This window comes from Lynx rufus, unplaced genomic scaffold (genome assembly GCF_022079265.1).
Source record: "Lynx rufus isolate CCGP_SWC_20201006 ecotype Redwood Valley unplaced genomic scaffold, mLynRuf1.p SCAF_7, whole genome shotgun sequence".
In the NCBI taxonomy this organism is placed as follows: Eukaryota; Metazoa; Chordata; class Mammalia; order Carnivora; family Felidae; genus Lynx; species Lynx rufus.
In genome coordinates this window covers 137,957,997-137,977,947 of record NW_025814889.1, presented here as the reverse complement: position 1 = coordinate 137,977,947, position 19,951 = coordinate 137,957,997, and the positions used below count along the sequence as shown (strand labels likewise).

The 19,951-nt window shown below is 48.0% G+C and overlaps 1 protein-coding gene across 2 annotated transcripts in view; it reads right to left on the bottom strand.

Moving 5' to 3' along the window:
* ATXN10 (ataxin 10) overlaps positions 1–14,691 on the bottom strand; it is a 166,333-nt gene extending 151,642 nt beyond the window's left edge. Inside the window, exon 1 of one of the 2 annotated variants that reach the window (XM_047065235.1) lies at positions 14,556–14,691. In XM_047065235.1, coding sequence (XP_046921191.1) covers positions 14,556–14,671 — 116 coding nt within the window. In that variant the 5' untranslated portion in view covers positions 14,672–14,691. Of the gene's footprint in view, positions 1–540; positions 606–14,555 lie in introns of those variants that run through there. The other variant, XM_047065236.1, reaches the window with a different exon arrangement.
* Between the last annotated feature and the right edge of the window lie 5,260 nt (positions 14,692–19,951).

Here is a 19,951-nt window from a genome sequence, read left to right as displayed (position 1 = left end):
GAAAAGGAAAACCATTGCTCATCACCGCACTGCCCTGCTGAGACTTCCCTGCATTCTCCTATCTCACATTCAATGACAAACCAGCATGGTAGGTTAGAACCACATAAGCACCGTCACTGGGAAAAACCATTCGAATGCGCACAGGTTCTGAGATTAAAGTAAGAATCACTGGTGCTTCTTTAGAACCACAAGCGGTGCTCACTGACTTCACCAGGCTGGACTGAACAAAAACAGAAAATAAAAACGTCTGCACGTCCTGCCAGAAACAGCTTGGGGGCAAAATTCGGAAATTCATCTTTGCAGACCTCAAAATGCTTTTTACACCTTTTCCCTCTTCTGTGACATCCAGAACCCTCAAGCCGGCCCTGACAGCCCAGACCAATCCATTTTTCTGCAAAGGGCCAGAGAGTAAATACTTCAGGACCGGAGGGCCTGACGATCTCTCGTCACAGCTTTGCAACTCTGCTGCGGGAGTAAAACCAGCCACAGACAACACCCACGCGAACGACCCTGGCTGGGTGCTAATAAAGTTCTACTTACCGACACTGCAATTTAAAGTTCATGTGATTTCCATGTGCCACAAAATTTATTTTTCCCAACCTTTAAAAAATGTAAAAACCAGCGTCGTCTGGGTGGCTCAGTCGGTTAAATGTCCAACTCTTGATTTTGGCTCAAGTCGTGATCCCAGGGTTGTGGGATCAAGCCCTTCCACATTAAGTGTGGAGCCTGCTTAAGATCCTCTCTCTCTCTCCTTCTGCCCCTCTCTTCTGTTCACACACCCTCTCTCTCTCTAAAAAAAAAAAAAAAAAAAAAAAAAAAAAGGTAAAAACCATTCTTAACTCACAGGCCATTAAAAAAAAAAAAGGATACAGACACATGAATGATGGCAGACCAGCCTTGGCCCCCGGATCTCAGTTTAGCAACCCTGCTTTAAAGAATCCGAACACATCAGTCCTCCCCCAAAACCCCCAAAATCGCAAGCTTCCCCCTTTCCACTGTTCTCACTACAGTCAAAATTCATCTCTCGTCAGAATCAAATCTCAAAAGCACGATGCCAAGTCACAGAGGCCAAGAAAAGGCGAAACGGGCACAGACGTGGAAAAATAAACCACTGGCTACAGTGCCCTGCAACGGCACTGTGCATGCAATGACAGCACTGCCACCAGGCCTGCGGGGGCCGGGCCATTGTGGAAGGGGGCTGCAGCGACAACGATCCACGTGGGAAACCAGAGCTGGACCCTCCCCTATAACCACACAAAGAAGGTAACTGCAGATGCATCTAGGAATGTATGTTAACCAAACCTATAAAGCTCTGGAAGAAAGCATACGGAGGACGTCTTACACTCTCAGGCAAAGAAAGATTTTGTATATGAGGCCTCATTAAGAACCTTATGAAAAACCTTACCCGAAACAGTGATGTCTGAGCACAGAACTCAGGAAGGTAAGGAAGCCCTGGGCACCTTCCTGGGAGAAGAGCGCGGGGGAAGGGAAAGGCGTATCTGGAGGGCTCGCGGAGAAGAAGCCCAACGAGGGGGTGGAAAGGTCACGTGAGTCCGAGGCAACATGGAACCAAACGGCACAGGCCAGAAGGACCTGGGCTCTTATCCTGATGTGAAGCCACAGAGGGTTCTGAGTGCCCTTCATTTTGAGGGACCCCTCTGGCTGCCCTATAACGAACTGACCACAGGGGAGGACGAGAAGACACCGGGAGACCAGGCAGGACACTATTCTTGGAAACGACCATGGCAGCAGCAGGCACAGTAAGCAGAGATCAGATTCTGGACACATTCTGAAGAAACGGCCAACGAGGTCTGACGGGAAAAACTGTCAGGGGGCTATGTGGGAAAGGGGATTCCAGGCGCACTCCAGAACTTTGGCCTGAGCACCATCAGGAAAGGTGTATTTGCTGCTTACTGAAATGGAGATGGCCGGGAAGGCACCTGGAGGGGAGGGGCTCAGTCCAGGCAGGGACCCGTGCAGCGGGAGGTGCCCACCGCAAACAAGGAAACGTGCAGGAGGCAGACAAATGCGCAAGCGTGACGTTCAGAAGGCAAGTTCGGCCAGAGACAAACATGACAGCCACCAGCAGATGGAGAGCTATGAAAGCACAAGACCGAGCGAAGTCGCTCGGGACTACAGGTAGAAGAGGGAAGAGGTCTGAGGACTGAGCCCTGGGACCTGAGGAGGCGGCGATTCAGAAGAGGGCGGGGACACAGAAGCTGAGTGAAGACAGGGTCAGAGGCAGCTGACAGGTCAAGTGAGCTAAGAATTTAAGAGGAAGACCACTGGACTTAGCAGTGGATTAGAATGGGTTCAAGAGAAAGAGACATTGCAGTAGGTGAATACAAAACACTCTCCGGAGTTATAAACAGCAGCAGAAAACTGGGATCATGGCTCAAAGAGACAGAGTTTCCTATGAATGGGAAAAACTTATAGCAGATATATAAACTGATGAAAATAATCCAACAGAAAGGGTAAAACTGATTATTTAAGAGGGGGGGTGGATTACTGCAGCAGTGGATGCAAAAGGGAGTGATGTTTAGTGCAGCCCTGAGGGGGGTCGCATCAGGGCAGGAGGCTCATCCACAGCCACAGAAGGCAGGGCAAGTTATGGGCACGGACACAGGCAGGTGGGAGAGCGGGTGATAGGAGCCCCTGGGAATTATCTTCTGGTGGCTCCATCTGTCTCAGTGAAACAGGAAACCAGGAGTGAGGACGAGGGAGAGGCAACGGAAACAAGGACCGCGAAAGGCGCGCAAGGTTGGGCGGGGGCAGGAGACTATGGCCGAGGGAAACACAGGAGCACCGCCAGGCAGCGCTCAGTTGGGCTAGTGATCAGTTTAAAGACAGCCCCATGAGCAGGGTCGTGTAGTAATCACCACCGTGATGTGAGACCAGCGAGCATGGCTGGAAGTTCTTTTCCAGCCTCGTTGGGTGCAGACACCAAGGACAGGGCAGGTGGGCTTTAACCAGAGCTGAAGCTGTCCCAGGAAAGCATGAGGCATGAGAAGTAGCAGATCAAGAGACTGTAGGTCCTGGTGGGGCTGAAGACTGTTGGGGTAGGTGACCTAGAGAGAGCCAGAGCAGACCTCCCGAAACGGAGATCGTGACGGGAAGGCAGCTACCATCAATGAAAGGCCTAGGGGAGCGCTGGTTGGATGGGGTGCGGGTCAAGCTCAGCAAAGGAGAGGAAGTCAAGGAACGAGAAGAGAAGGGCGGAGTAACGCAACGACGACCTATGCGGATACTGAAATAACCAAGACCTAAGATAGGACAAGCAGCACAGAGTTAACAGTGAGCCAGAGTGAAGTCTGCAAGGAACGAGCTGACATGACCCACAGAACTCTCCTAACGGCAGAAGTGACCCATGGGCAGCCTACGCCGACGGTGTGAGATGGAAAGCCGGAGGGGTCACAGGGGAAAGGTCTGGAAGCAGCAACGACGATCAAGGTGAATACTCACCACACCTTCAAGCCCAGCGGCACGGGATAGAGAGAAAACAGCCTCCCATTTGGAAGACCTTCTGGAAAGGCATTCCTCAGAGGTGAGCCATATTTCACTTAGATCAAGAAGATGAATGTTCAAGGAAATGAGCACACAGAGAATTTTGCTAAGGGTGTATGGGAAGGGTTTTCAGGGCTGAGGGGTCAGAAAAGGAGACATGACAAAGCCTTCAGGGAAGCAGGGAATGAGAGAAAACCTAGTTTACCGTATAAATTAGAAAATCAGCTTGTGAATGTCTACCGAACTCCCGGCCGAGATTTTATTTTCAGTGGCTCCAAAACCACAAGTAACTACGGGGAAAATTGATGTCTCTGCGCCACGGAGGGTTTCCATCACGTAACGGTCTATCTTACCATCTGTCTTCTTTAATGACTTTTGATAAAGCTGCACAATGTTCTCAGGGAGGACGAGAGCCCCTGACACTTCACCGTGCCCGTTAACACCAGGCACTTGACTAAGCCCCACGCCATGAACTGCTCAAGGGCTACGAGAGCGCCGCTTGCTTCCGAGCGGTCTTCTTAGCCCAACGAGACTTGTCCAGGCCTGCGGCCGTCAGACAGGTTGACTCAGCGTGGTCGGGCCCAGGGTTCCCATCCCTCCGAGTAAGCTTCCTTGCCCACAGTCCAGGGACCGCTACAAAAGACTAGAAGAAGAAGCAGCTGAGAAATCCTGCCTGAGGGCACTGGTGGTCACAGCTCCGACCTTATTTACTTTGACTCGCTGGCTCGAACTTCTTCCTGTCTGTTTTGTCCATTTAAGATAATTGAATGTGAGGGGTGGCTCACCCTGACCACATCTGTATTTTGAGGCTGAGTCAGAACACCTTACCAAATAGTTCCATGTGGTATTCCAGCTCATGGCCTAGGTAAAAATAAAGGAAGCTGTCATCATACTCTGAAAAGTGCTTTTTATAGTGGAACTTAATTGATGTTCTCTCTCAACAAAGCTGATCTGAATCATGGTTGAGTCAAGATGCCATATGGCAACCTTCGCTAAGCTGAGGACTCGTGTGGGTTTTTTTGGGTTTTTCGTTTTGTTTCATTTTTTGTTTTTGTTTTTGGTGCGGCCCAAGATCCCTGCCGGCCGGAGGCTCAGTAATGTTTGGGGAAAACCTATGTGAGTACGTGTATACACAGGCGGATAGGTTTATTTGGAGTTCTGCAGTGTGGTGACCTCTGAAGTGCTCATTCTATTCCCTTTCTTTGCGAGAGTTAGTCAACGTGTTTATACAAGCAACTGGGAATACCGAGACCTTTTTTACCTCTTGAAATCACAGTCATCTGTCACATCTGGTATTTTTCCTGTACCTTCCTTACAGGAGTCTTTCCTCTGTGGTCTCTCTCTGTATCTTATGACTCAAGCAAATGAACTATTCAAGGAAGTAATAAGAATACCATCAGGTGCTCATTATGTGCTTGGCCTTAAAGCAGGTTCTGAGAACACAGAGGTAAACAAGAAGCCCGCCCTCGGGCTGCTCTCACCCTAGTGGGACTGGCAGGTGACTAAGTGGTCGTAAGGCCGCATGACGATTTTTCAAAGAGGGAAGCAGAGTGCCAAAGGGAACAGAGGGCAGGAGGCTCCCCGAAGATGAAGACAGGCTTTCATCAGGAGGTGAAACGGTAATTAACCTTGAAGGAAAATGAGATGCGTGCGTGGCGCAAGTGAAAGGCACGCGGCACTCGCGCTTATAAACTCGGTGTCACAGCAACTGAGCTATTCCCACTGCAGGTGTCGAACACACGGCTTACGCGGTACCTACAGCTGCAGTGCTAAACACCAGCGTGTGTGAAGTGACCAAATAATTGAAAGGTCAGTAAACCAAATTAAAAGCTTTTCCGTAGCCAGAACAATCATTACTGACCGGCTCTCAGTGCCAGGAAGTGACCTTCTCGTCTCAGCCACTGGCTCCTCGCTGCCAAGCCCTCGAAATGGACCAGGAGCTGTGTTAGAAAATGCTGGACAAGAAGACAGTCCCTCAACAAGGTCGCAGGCCAGCAGGGAGAAAGACATACAGAGGCTAATGAAAAGTGCTGTGAAGGAGCTCACGCCAGAAGCCTCTCTCCTCCATTCCAAGCAATGTAATCACAATTATTTTTAAAATATATAAACACACGGCCGACTTTAAAACAAGACACGTATCTCCATACCCAAGGCCCGAATGGAAACACTCAGCCATGATCAGGTCTAAGACCAAGGAGTGAAACAGGTTCGAGGATCAGCAAAAAGCCCGCCCGATGGGAACCAAAACGCGAGGCCCCTGCATTATGTGGCAACGAGTGGCAGTGAGAGAGCCAACACGTGAAACTCTGCGCTAGGACAGGCCTCCCCTGTGTCTGAAGATGGAAGAGTACAGTGTGAACTGCCGAAAGTCCAAGGCGATCCAAATGTCCACCAGCAAGAAAAAAAGGGAGATAAGTTCTGTACTCTTGTGACGGCACACTTCACAACAGCTGACGCGAATGGCCCAGCTCTCCACGCGTGACAGCTGGCGACACTCATGAACTCAGAAACAACTCAAACAGAAGTACGAAATGCAAACGAGAGCATATAGTATAATGTTCGTGGAGTAAAGAGAGAAGAACGGGATTGGAAGCTGAAACAAAGACCCGCCCCCCAGCACGATCCCCGCCTCGTGGTGTTCACGCTGTCCTCCCGGGGCCATTACAACACGCGACAGAAAGGCTGGTCATTTCCGAGATCATAAAGACGCTCCGGCGTCCACCTCGAGCACGCTCTCTTGGATCCCGCGTGGAACAAGCCAGCCGCCAGGGCGTGCGCAGCCCTAGGGAAGAGTCCACGTGGCAAGGACCCGAAGTGTCAGGCGCAAAGCCTTGCGTGAGCTTCAGATCAGGGCTCCAGCCCCAGTCGGGCCTTCGGCGGCTGGCTGACCGGGTGGACGGCCCGACTGCCACCTCACGAAAGACTGAGCCAGGTCCACCCAGCCGAGCAACTCCCGCCCCTCACAAACCCTGTGAAATAATAAACGTCTGTGGCTTTCAGCTGCTAATTTGTGGGTAACGTGTTCTCACCCAGAGGATATTAACAGTATCAGTAATGTTCTGGACTTGGCGAGAACACGACAAAATTTTAACATTTGTTGATTCTGCAAGTCAATTACATGGGTACTTATTAGATCATCTGTTACACCACCTTCCATGAAGGCATTCACATTATTATGTATTTGTGGTTTTGATTTGTCAAGAGTTTAAAAACAAGCAAACCAACAAAAATACACGGATGAAAACTAATAAAAAGCTTCAATTTCCTTCTCCAAAGAGCACATGAGTATGGTTGTTCTAAACGTTGGTTCCTACGGCTGTCACGCCATGCAAAGACATCGAAATCCTTCTGCCTAAGTCACAACACTGTTATTGGCAAGTATTTACTTTTTGTTTTGGATGTTCTTATAGCTTCTTAAAATTATTTACTATTGCTAATGTAACTTTCTAACAAGGAATTAAAATGTAGGCATGAAATCACTGCCCACATCTTGGATCTGAAAAACCATCTTTCTTCCACTGTGTTTCTTGTCCTTACACCTACTTCGTATTCCAAAGTTTCAGAGGCAGTTCCAAAAGCCTATTGAAACTAGAACCTGACTGCAGAACTGCAATGAATTTAAAGCCCTCCCAAGCACGATTGTGAATTACACAAAATTCTCAGGAGTTACCACACAGTTCTTTTCATTTTTCACTCTTGACTCTGACCAGAGCCTGCAATGATAATAACGGTGTTTGCTGGGCACCAGCCATGTACCAGGCACCGTTCCGAACTCCACATACAGAACACTCTAACACCTACACCCCCCTACAGGGGAAGCATAATTATTATACCCATTTTCTTTTGCGGGAGGGTGAGGAGAACTGTAGTAACTTACAATTCTACGTTATTTTAATGAGTTGTGACAAATGCGTGCCCCTGGGCACCCAATCATACCCCCACCTAAAGACAGCACATTTCCTTTGCTCCAGAGAATTCCTTTGCTCCTCACGTTCCTTTCTAGTCAATCCCCAACCTCTTTTGACAAACGCTGTTCAGATCTGTGCCACCACTGATTAGCCTTGCCAACTGTAGAACTTCACAAAAATAAAATTACACAGGACACACTTTGTGCCTGGCTTCTTTCACTTGGTATGCCACGGAGATCCACCCATAGTGTTGTGTGTATCGGTGGTCTTTTCATTCAAAATACCACATAGTTTTAGCCATTCTCCCGCTGGTGGACATCTGACATGTCTCTAGAGTTTGGCTAACGTCAATAAAGCTTCCGTAAGGATTTTTTTTACAAGTCTTTCGTAGACGTACATTCTTGGATCTCTTAGGCAAATTCCTGGACTCATGGATTAAACTTTACAAAAAACTGCCAAAATGTTTCCCAAAGCAGGTGTACCATTTACACTCCCTGCAGCAAGTCGTGAGAGTTCCAGATGCTCCGCATCCTTGCCGAAATTTGGTGCTGGCGGTCATTTTAATTTTAGCCATTCTAATGGGTATGCAGACATATCTCATTATGGTTTTGTTTATAAAAGCTTTATTGAGATATAATTAACATAGCATACAATTTGATGGATTTTTGTATATTACATTAATTTTTTCATTGCAGTAAAATATGCAGCACCCCCTCCCCCCCACCGCCTTATCCACAAGTTCACTTTCAACAGTTCCAGCGACGGCAGTCAACCTCAGTCCAGAGGCAGGAGCCTGCTTTCTGATACACCATCAGCAGGTCAACAGCAGCCTAGCGCCGCGTCACAATGCCTATGTCATACACCTCCCTTCACGTTATCACGCAGGCGTTGTATCATCTCACATCATCACAAGTAGGGTGAATACAGCACAGCAAGATCGCCTGAGAGAGACACCACGTTCACAGAACTTTTATTACAGTGTGCTACTACTGTTCTATTTTGCTGTTAGTTTTTGCCATTAATTTCTTACTATGCCTAATCTATGTTAAATATTATCATAGATTGTAGTACGAATAGGAAAAAACATAGTATATACAGAGTTCAGGAGTATCTACAGTTTTGGGAATCCACCAATGGTCTTGGGACGTGTCCCCTACGGATAAGGGGGAAACTACTGTGTATCTAACATAAATGTTGCCATTTTGAGCATTTTTAAATATAAAATTCACTGGCCTGAATTATATTCAGTGTTGCACAACCACCACCACTATCTAATTCCAAACTTTTGAACACCCCAAATAGAAACTCTAGAACCATTAAGCAGTAACTCCCCCCCACCCCACCCCCTGCTGGTAACCTCTAATGTGCTTTCTGCCTCCAATTTGCCTAATTCTAAGTACTTCATGTAAGCGGCATCGTACAATAGTTGTCCTTTTATGTCTGGCTTCCTGCACTTAGCATGTTTTCAAGGTTCATCCACGTGGTACCACGTATCAGCACTTTGTTCCCTTTTACGGCTAAATACCAATGCGACGGACGGACGGACCACATTTTGTTTATCCATTCTTCTGCCGATGGACGCTCGGGCTGTCTCCACCTTTCGGCTATTTTGAGTCGTGCTACCCCGAACGCTGGCTCACAAGTATCTGTTGGCGCCCCAGCTTTCAGTTCTGTGACACGTGTGCCTCTGAGCGGGACCGTGGAGTCGCATTAGCTCGTCGAGGAGCCACCAAACTCTGCCACGGCAGTGCTACCATTTGGCAGTCCCACTGACACCACCCAAGTGCTCCAATTTCTCCTCGTGCTCCCCAGCACTTCCCTTTCTCCGCCGCCTGTCACTGCCATCCTAAAGAATATAAAGCAGGATGTCATTTCAGTTTGCATTTCCTTAATGACTACTGACACTGAGTACTTCATCAGGCTTGCTGGCCGTTGATGTATCTTCTCTGACAAAGCATAGAACTTTTTCACCCAATTTGTTAATTGGGTTGTCTTGTTACTCCCGGGTTGTAGGAGCACTTCATAATTTCCGAAACAAGTCCTCTGTCAGACATATGTATTGCAAGTCTTTTCTCTCGGTTTATGGCTTGCCTTTTCATTTTCTTAACGGTGTCTTTTGAGAAGTAGCTTTTAATTTTGATAAAGTCAATTTTTCCTTGCATGGTTAGTATCCTCTGTGCGCTGGATAAGAAATCTCTGCCTACACTCCAGCTCACAAAGATATTCTCCCGTGTTTTCTTCTCAGCACTTTATAGTTTGAACTTTTATGCGGAGGTCTAACTCACGTTGGAATATTTTTTGGTGGATGGTGCAATGTGTGAGCCGAAGTTCATTTTATTCCAATCAGATATCAAGTTATCCCACCATCATTATTAAAAGAAATCGTTTTTAAACTGATTTTGGTTTTGAGTTCTCAAATATTCTTCAAAGGGAACATATCTGGAAACGGCCTCAATTTTTCAAACGCATTTAGCACTCAATAAAATGGGACCAAAGTACTGAACATAAGAAACTGACAAAAGGAAGTTATCAGGACAAAAAAAGGGGGGGGGGGAGTTATCAGGCAAGTTATCTTTCAAATAACTATAATTAATACGTTCAAGAAAGTAAGCAACAAAATGAATCTCTTAAAAAACTCAAAGAGAAATTCTGCAATACAATCACTCAAAAACATAGTATCTGAAACTAAAAACACAGCAGATAACAGCAGACTAGACATAGCAGAAGAGAGAATCAGAAAGCTAGAAGGTAGATTAACAGAAAATGTTCAAATAGAAGCTCTGAGAATGGAAAACACAGAAAGGAGCCTCTGATACATATAAAATACAGGGAAAGGTCTAACCTACGTGTAAGTGGAGTCCTAGAAGGAAAAGAATGGGGAAGAAGCAAAAAACATCTGTCAAGCGCCTGTAACTACCAGATTTCGTGTTACTTGCTAGGGGTAAGTGACTGTGACATGCTCACTTCCGTCAAGAAGCTTATCAAATGGAAGCACAATGAGGTAGGAGTCTAAGGCGAAAATTTTATAGAAAATAGTACCCAAATGTAACATTACTTCAGGAATACTCAAAAACCAGAACATAATCTTCTCTGTAGAAAAGCATACAGAGCAACCATCTCCAACAGAACTTTCTACAATGATGGATATATTCCACAGCTACGGTGTCCAATAAGGCAGCCACTTGTCACAAGTGGCTACTGAGTACTTAAAATGCAGCCAGTGCAGGAACAAAATTATTCATTTTACTTATTTCTAATTAAACAGCCACACACAGCTAATGGCTACTTAATGGACAGTGGTGTAGGTATAGGGCAGGACAACAAATTTCATATGACTGCACATGTTAACAGGGAGGTCTGGCTACATCATAGAGAGAGATGATGTAGAGATACACCATGAAGGTAACTAAAGGGTTGGAAAACCTCCAGCAAAAACCCAAAAATGGAATTTTTAATGTATTTTTATCTTGCTTTGTTTCAGAAAGGATTTAGTATGACTTACAAAGACTCCCAGCACAGCAAGAAAAATCACAATAGATGTTAAAAATGCAAATACATACATTAAACAAAAGATATAAAACAACTTTAACATATAAGAAAAGGAATTACCTTCCACAAAGAAATAGCTGAGTATCTTAACACTGGTATTTATGACCCTACGCATTTTTTTATGGACTTTTGTGATTAAGATACTATTCAAGAAGTGGGTTACAGAATCCAGAGCATGAAGAATTTAGATTGGTATATTAACCATCTATTTCTATATAACAAAGTACCCCCAAATTGAACAGTTTAAAACAGTAACACTTGTGGTCTTGCGCAGGTCTGAGGGTCAGGAATCTGCAAGTGTGCGAGCGGGGTGGCTCTGGCTTAGGGTCTCACGAGGTTGTGCAGGTGCCTGAAGGCTTCCCGTGGACCAAGCGTCCGCTTCCAACACAGTTCATCACATTCCTCACCACGCAGATCTCTCCGCATAGATGCTTGAGTGTCCTCACGACATGGCAGGTGACTCTGTCAGTGATTCAAGAGAGAGCGCAAAGAGGGAGCTGCGCTGCCTTTTAGGACCTAATCGCAAGTCGCACGCCTTCAAGTCTGCCATAATCTATTACAACAACAGCGCGTCCCTAAACTCAGTCCACATGCAAGGAGAGAGGAATTCACCTCCTCCTCCGGCAGGACAGAGTTGCAAAGAATTTGTGAGCACATCCAAAACCACTGCGATGTGATAAGAGGACTTCTGTTCACTTGGGGGTTGCCAGAAGTTGTAATGAGATCCTGGGACCCCTCTCCCTGGAAACCCCAAAATCAGAATAAATTATAACCTTTTCGAAAGAGCTGCAACTGCTTTCTCAAGTGAAGACATTAAGCACAATCGGGTTCTCGGTCACTTACAGCCCCATCGCTTCTGAACAGCAGCTATAAAATAAACGACATAAAACACCGTGCTGTGCAGATAATATTACAGATCCTCACGGTAATCCTGCAAAGTGAGAGGCTTGATCCCCACTTTGCAGATGAGAAGTAAGCCCAGGGAGATAAGCCATGATCCTTGTCTGGGTCTACCTGGTTCCCAAGGTTTTCTTCTTCCACTATAGGATACTTGTCTTACTCCAGCCCCCACCGCAGAGGCTAGTGTCATGGCAACAAACGTACGGGAAGTACCACAAAATACGCTACACCAGCTCAGATCTCCACCTTGTGTTCCATCAATTACATTCTCACTCTCCTCCGTCCGCGTTTGTTTCGCCCGGTGTTTCCCACTGCTCGGAGGCCTCCATTTGCTTCACTTTATGTCCCATCCTCCCTCCGGGCCCGTCGGCATCGGAGGAGCGACCAGTAACTTGCTCAAAGACACACAGAAGCAGCAGCAACAGAAGCAGAACCAAGAGCCTGTCCCTACAAACCCTCAAGGAGGGCTCTCTGCACCACCACGCATTTCGGCCTCCCCCTCCCAAGACCTGCTCGCCAGACTCTGCCTGGAACAGGACCACGGACCCAGGAAAGCTGGCGCCAAATGTGGGAAGCTTCTTCCTCTGCTCGTTCTCCCCCAACAATCCAGTTGGACCCCGAGACCTGTCCGTTCAACCTTGTAGGTATTTTTCAGCACTCATCCCATCCATCCCCATAAACAAGGTCCTAATTCAGATTAGCTGTTCTTTGACTCGGGTTCCACATCAGCTTCTTAAAAGTCCCTTGCCTCTAGCCTCACCCTCTCTGATTTATTCCCCATACAGCAGAGAGTTCGGTCTAACGCCCAGATCTTAGCTTGCCATTCCCTTAAAAGAACCTTCAATAGCTCCCCATCAACTCCCCTCACAACAGCGCAGAGGGCCTTGTAAACTGGCCCAGGGCCTTGGATTTCATCCTACAGGTTATAAAAAGGGATCTGATTTTTTTTTTTTTTTAGTTTTTTTAAGGTTTATTTATTTTTGAGAGAGAGACAGAGAGTGAGTGGGGGAGGGACAGAGAGAGCAGGGAGACACAGAACCCGAAGCAGGCTCCAGGCTCCGAGCTGTCAGCACAGAGCCCGATGCGGGGCTCGAGCTCACGGACCGCGAGATCATGACCTGAGCCGAAGTCGGACGCCCAACCGACTTGGCCACACAGGCGCCCCAAAAGGGATCTGATGTTTGAATGTCTCCTCTGTACCAGACACCTTACCTATGCTACTGCATTTAATCCTCTCAGGAACCCTACAAAATCCATATATGGTCCCTCTGCACCCAAAGTAATCCAAAGCCTTTCCTGGCCCACCAATCCATCCAAAAGATCCACAGACCCCTTCCGTGCGACCGCTTGCTCGTCAAGAACCCCATTACAAGTTGTTCACACGGCCAATGCTCGACAAAAGGGATCGTGTCAGATTCACCTTTATACCCTCCGCACCTAACAAAGAACCTGTTTCCGAGTAGGTACTCAGTACATGGCTGATGGATGATAACTGACTACAGGAAAGGTCCACCATGGTATGGGTGCACTGAAGCATTAATCAACAGATCTCCTAGGAGTACCAAATCATGTAACCTGTGTCCCAAGAAGCCCCCAGAACAGTGCCCTCAGCTTTTACCACTCCTTCCACAGCTCAGTGCTTCTAATGTGATTTAAGGGAGACGTGCCCAGACCCAGGTGTCCCATTCAAAGACTAGAGGGCCTCTGGGGATCCATCCTCTGGACCAGCCCACATCTGGCTGTCCCTTCGTTCTACGTTCCCTCTACTCTTTGTACACACACCCCCCCCCCATTGTAAAATCATCTGCTGGCTCCCCAGAACAGGACTTCTCACGAAAGGACTTCATTTTTCACCTTCACCACCCAGCACAATACCTGGCCCATGGAGGGCCATCGATACATGTATTAAAGGATAAGAATATCAGCTAACATGCATTTAGTACTACGTGTCAGGCATGAATTGCGGATTTAATACGCATTACCTCATACCATCCTTACAGCAATCCCACCAGGGACGTGCTGGGCAACACCGGAACCGAGGCCCAGAGAAGACCAGAACAAAATCAAGCACTGACTTACAACGTCATGCGTTTTGCATTTTCACGCGCTTTATTTGTGTCATTCATCCCTCTGCACAATCCAGCAACGAGCGTACGTACTGCATTCGCACTTCTAGACAAGGAAAACCTAAGGCTCGGAGAAATCGCCCAGAAACGCACAACTTGTAAGGCCAGGAACCGAATCCAGGCGCGCCAGACTCGGGGGCCCTTCCCAGCCGGCCACCTTGCCCCGCACTGGCAGTCACGACCCAAACGGCCGGTTCGCTCGGGACCAGGGCGCAACCGCCCCGCACACCGCGCTGCCCACCCCCACCCCCACCCCCCCACGGGGACTGTCCCCACCGCGCTCTCGCGGCCGCCCGCCTCCCCCCCCCCCCCCCGCCAGCGGGCCGCCGGGCCACCGCGGGCCGCGCCGGCGCTCCGGGCCAGGGCCCAGCAAGCCCGGGGGCGGGTGGCACGGGGCTCGCGTGGGGCGGTCCCCTTCGCGCGCGCGCGGCTCCACGCCCGTGCCGGCGGGTGGGGGGCAGGTGTCAACCCCCCGGGGCCCCTCGGGCCCACGGCCGAGGCCTCCGCCGCCCGCCTCCCGGGGGGAGGGGCGCCCGCTCCCCGCCCGCCCGCGCCGCCCGGCCGTTACCGGTTCCGCTGCTCTTTGAAGAGCGCCGTCAGCGCGCGGAGGGCCTCCAGGTCCTGGATGGGCGCGGGCACCATGACGCCGGACAGCCGGGCGGGCGGCGGCCTGGGCGCCGCCATCTTGCCGCTCGCAGCTCGCGGAGCCGGGCGCCGACGAGGAGCAGGAGGAGGAGCAGGAGGCGCGGGGCGAGCGCAGGCCGGGGAGGAGCGCGCCCCGCAGCCGCCGGACGCCGCCGCCGCCTCCGCGCCGCCGCAGCCCGGGCCCCGCGGGAGAGCGCGACGACGCGCTCCCAGGCTCCCCTCGGGCGGCGACGGGGACGACGCGGCGCGGGGAGGGGGCGCGGGCGGAAGTCCCGCCTGAGGGGAGGGGGCGCGGGCGGAAGTTCGGGGGGGAGGGGCGCCGGGAGGGCGTCGGGTCTGAGACGTGGAGCCGAGGACCCAGGCTCGGAGGGGGAGATGCAGGAGGGGGTGGGCGCCTGGCCAGGAGGGGGTACAGGGGACAGGTGCACCCGGGAAGGGGGGAGGAGATGCGGGCGTGGGAGGCCCTGGCCGGATGGGGGTACAGAGACAGGTGCACCCGGGAAGAGGGGGGAGATGCGGGCGTGGGAGGCCCTGGCCGGATGGGGGTACAGGGACTGGTGCACCCGGAGGGGCAGATGCGGGCGTGGGGGGCCTGGCCGGGAGGGGGTACAGGAACAGGTGCACCGGGGGGGGGGGGAGATGCGGGCGTGGGAGGCCCTGACCGGATGGGGGTCCAGGGACAGGTGCACCCAGAGGGGGAGATGCGGGCAGGGGAGACCCGTGGGAGGGGGTGCACAGGAGGGACAGAAGTTCTGAAGCTCCCTGTGAGGAGAAGGTTGAAGACCTCATCCAGCTGTTGAAAGGGCTTTACCCGTGCCCCTACACGGACCCTGAAGCCCAGTTCCCAGTACTTAGTGATCATTTACTGGTGATACCAGATCTTTTACCAAGCACTTTAGGTACGTTGAGAATACATATGGATCCAGCTCACGGAGGGCTTAAAACATAATTGGAAGTCACGTAGCTAGATTCTGTAGCAGTAACTTCAGAATTGTTTTTTCCTAAATAGGATTTTTTTTTCTTGAGAGAGAGAGAGAGAGAGAAAGCACACATGAGAGTGAGGGAGAGGGGTAGAGGGAGAGAGAGAGAGAGAGAGAGAGAGAGAGAGAAAGAATCCCAAGCTGGCTCCACACTCAGTGCAGAGCCCAATGTGGGGCTCTAACCCACGACCCTGGGATCGTGACCTGAGCCGAGATCAAAAGTCCGATGCTCAACCCACTGAGCCGCTCGCGTGCCCCAGAGTTGCTTTTTCCGAAGGGAAATGAACATATTTTTCAAGAATCACAATATTCTGTGGCTGGTGTTGGTAATGCACATTATTTTCTTTCTGCTACCCTTTATCATACTGTGCATACATTAAACATTGTCCCCAAGCCCCGTGCTAGGTGAAATGATCCCAACCCTGAAGGAACTCCAGACAAAACAGCCTTGATAACTATGACGGAGGACTGTACGAATTGCTATGGGACCACATAAAATCTGTAGATACACGCGCCTGACATTTTGACTTGAAAAGTAGGACTGTGTTTCTAATGTGGCACTTTTGACGATCTCTGCTACAGAAAACTTAAAGACAATAACCACCACCAGAGAAACGCCTCTTGCATCTGCAAGTTACGTGATAACGTAACTCAGTCTTACCCATTCAACTGCCTACGTATTCATTCCAGAAATACTTCTGTAAGCCAATTATGTGCCAGGCATTAGATCGCCTAACGGTGCCAAAGAAAATTCAAAATGTTTAGCAGTCCTTGGATTAGCAAGGCAAAATCACCCAATATTTCCCTGAGGAGCAGGGGATGGTGAAATGTCTCATCACGCATCAAGATTTCGCCCCTTAGTTTTCTATCCTCAATCGTAAAACAAAAGTAACTACCCTGATTCTTCCAGAAAACATTCCCCATAATATTCAAATGTATTGCCTGGAAAGTTGTAATGTCCTAACTGGTTTCTTGGCTTCTTCTCTTGCCTCCCTACGTTCCGGATCTTCTAAAAATAAGCCAAGGAGAACCTGGGTGGTTCAGTCAGCTAAGCGTCCAACTCTTGATTTCCGCTCAGGTCATGATCTCACGGCTCGTGAGTTCAAGCACTGTGTCGGGCTCTGCACTATCAGCTTGGGATTCTCTCTCTCCCTCCCGCTCTCTCTCTCTCTCTCTCTCTCTCAAAATTTAACATGTAAAAAATATACATGTCAACATTTCACTTTGCTTAAAACCCACTGAAGGATTTCCATCTCACTCAAGATAAAAGCTCAAATTCTTCCATTGGAGAAGTCCCTAAATAGCCTGTGTCCCTCCTCCTGCCCGCCCCGACACTTCTAGTCTCTTCCTCCCGCACAGAGCTTCAGCCACACCGGCCTCCTTGTTGTCCTCCACCAGAGGAGTTACACTCCTGCCCCAGGACTTCATACATGCAATTCCTTTTGCGTGGGACGCTTTCCACACCCTTCCAAGCAGATGCTGGCGTGGTTAGTTTCCTTCAACTGTCTGACGAAGTGATCTCACCAGTTTTTAAAGTTGTAATACACCACCCAAATTCCTGATTCTAAGGAATTTTTCTCCATAGCACTTAACACTCTATATCCTGGTCTACTTATCTGTTGTGTTTACTGCCATAATGTCCCCAGGAGAGGACCTACCACGTGGCAATTTCTCAATGAACATTAGTTAAATTAACGAACAAAGAATATTTTTAGAGATATTTTCAGAAAGAAGAAAGAAAGTAACACGCATCCAGAAAAAAAAAATGTACACCAATCCAAAAAGTACAGGAAAGAGAAAGGATGGAACAGGGGAAGAAATAAATTATAAGAAGATTAAAAGAGCTACATTAAGAGGACAGACTAGTAGAAAGGATGGAACAGGGGAAGAAATAAATTATAAGAAGATTAAAAGAGCTACATTAAGAGGACAGACTAGTAGTATGAGCAAGTAAAAAAATAATAATAATAAATTGGTCAAACAGTGGATGTTATTGACTGCCCAGAATCGACCAAGAGATATCGACCTTGACTGAATTAACAGAAGTAAGTTAATATTTCACTTGGGCAAAGTGGCATTTTTTGTTTTTGTTTTTGTTTTTGTTTTTTTGAGCTTTTTTTTCTTTTCATCTTTTTTTTTCTTTTATTAAGCCTTCTTATTTTAATTCCAGTATAGTTAACATACAGGGTAATCTTAGTTTCAGGTATACAATATAGTGATTCAACAATTTTATACATTACTCGGTGTTCATCATGATGAATGTACTCTTTAATCCTTATCACCTATTTCTCTAGCTCTGTCCATATTGTTGTCAATGGCAAGATTTCATTCTTTTGTTATGGCTGAAAAATATTCCACTATACATCACATCTTCTTTACCCATTCATCTATCAGTGGTCGCTTGGGCTGCTTCCATAATTTGGCTATTGTAAATAATGCTGCAGTAAACAAATGGTTGCATATATCCCTTTGAATTAGTGTTTTTGTATGTTTTGGAGTAATACCGAGGGTCACAGGGTAGTTCTATTTTTAATTTTTTTAATTTGAGAGAGAGAGAACATGAGCAGGGGAGAGGGGCAGAGGGAGAATGAGAGAGAATCTCAGGCAGGTCCCATGCTCAGTGCAGAGCCCAATGCGGGCTCTATCCCATGAACCGTGAGACCGTGACCTGAGCTGAAATCAAGAGTCAGACGCTTGGCACGCTGGGGTGGCTCAGTAGGTTGGACGTCTGACTCTTGGTTTTGGCTTAGGTCATGATCTCATGGTCGTGGGATCGAGCCCCGAGTTGGGCTCTGTGCTGACAGCGTGGAGCCTGCTTGGGAGTCTCTTTCTGCCCCTCCCCCACTTACGTGTGCACGCACGCTCACTCTTCTTTTGCTCTCTCAAAATAAATAAACGTTAAAAAAAGAGTCAGGGGGCACCTGGGTGGCTCAGTCGGTTAAGCGTCTGACTTTGGCTCGGGTCATGATCTCATGGTTCGGGAGTTCGAACCTTGCATTGGGCTCTGTGCTGACAGCTCAGAGCCTGGAGCCTGCTTAGGATTCTGTGTCTTCCTCTCTCTCTGTCCCTCCCCCACTCACACTCTGTGTCTCTCTCTCTCTCTCTCAAAAATAAACATTTTAAAAAAATTTTTAAAGAGCCAGACACTTAACCAACTGAACCACTCAGGTGCCCCTATTTTTAATTTTTTTGCAAAACTTCCATACCGTCCTCCATAATGTCTACACCAGTCTGTATTCCCACAACAGTGTATGAGGGTTCCTTTCCCCCCACACCCTTGCCAACACCTGTTGTTTCTTGTATTTTTGATTTTTTCCATTCTGACAGGTATGAGGTGATATCTCACTGTGGTTTTGATTGGTGTTTCCCTGATGATGAGTGATGTGGAGCATCTTTTCATGTGTCTGTTAGCCATCCAGATGCCTCCTTTGGCAAAATGTTTGTTCATATCTTCTGCCTATTTTTAAAATGGATTGTTTTTTGGTGTTGAGCTGTAGAAGTTCTTTATGTATCTTGGACACTAACCGTTTATCAAATATCTCATTTGCAAATATCTTCCCCCACTCGGTAGGTTGTCTTTTAGTTTTGTTGGTTGTTTCCTTTGCTGTGCCGCAGCTCTTTATTTTGATGTAATCCCAATAGTTTGTTTTTGTTTTTATTTCCCTTGCTTCAGGAGACCTATCTAGAAAAATATTGTACTGGTTCTTGCCTATGTCAGAGACGCTACTGCCTGTGTTCTCTTCTAGGATTTTGTTATGGTTTCAGGTCTCACATTTAGGTCTTTAGTCTATTTTGAGTTTATTTTTGTGTCCGACGTAAGAAAATGGTCCAGTCTCATTCTTTTCCATGTAGCTGTCCAGTTTTCCCAACACCATGTGTTGGGAAATACACAACCCATTGTATAGTCTTGACTCCTTTGTCAAAGATTGATTAACCATGTAATTATGGGTCTGTCTCTGGGCTCTCTGTTCTGTTCCATCGATCTATGTGTCTATTTTTGTGCAAGTACCATACTGGTTTGATGACTACAGCCTTGTAATAAAACTTAAGTCTGGAATTGTGATGCCTTCAGCTTTGTTTTGCTTTTTCAAGATTGCTTTGGCTATTCGGGGTCTTTTGTGGTTCCATACAAAGTTTAGGATTGTGTGTTGTAGTTCTATGAAAAAAAATGCCGTTGGTATTTTGATAAGTATTACATTAAATCTAAATGACATTTTTAAGTTTTACATAAATATTGTTTGCCTGCGATAATGTGTCAACCATGCTGATGTACCTGAATTAAACTCCAAATGAAGTGTGCTATATAAATGTGTGCCTTGAGCCCAGTGCAGAACAGGAC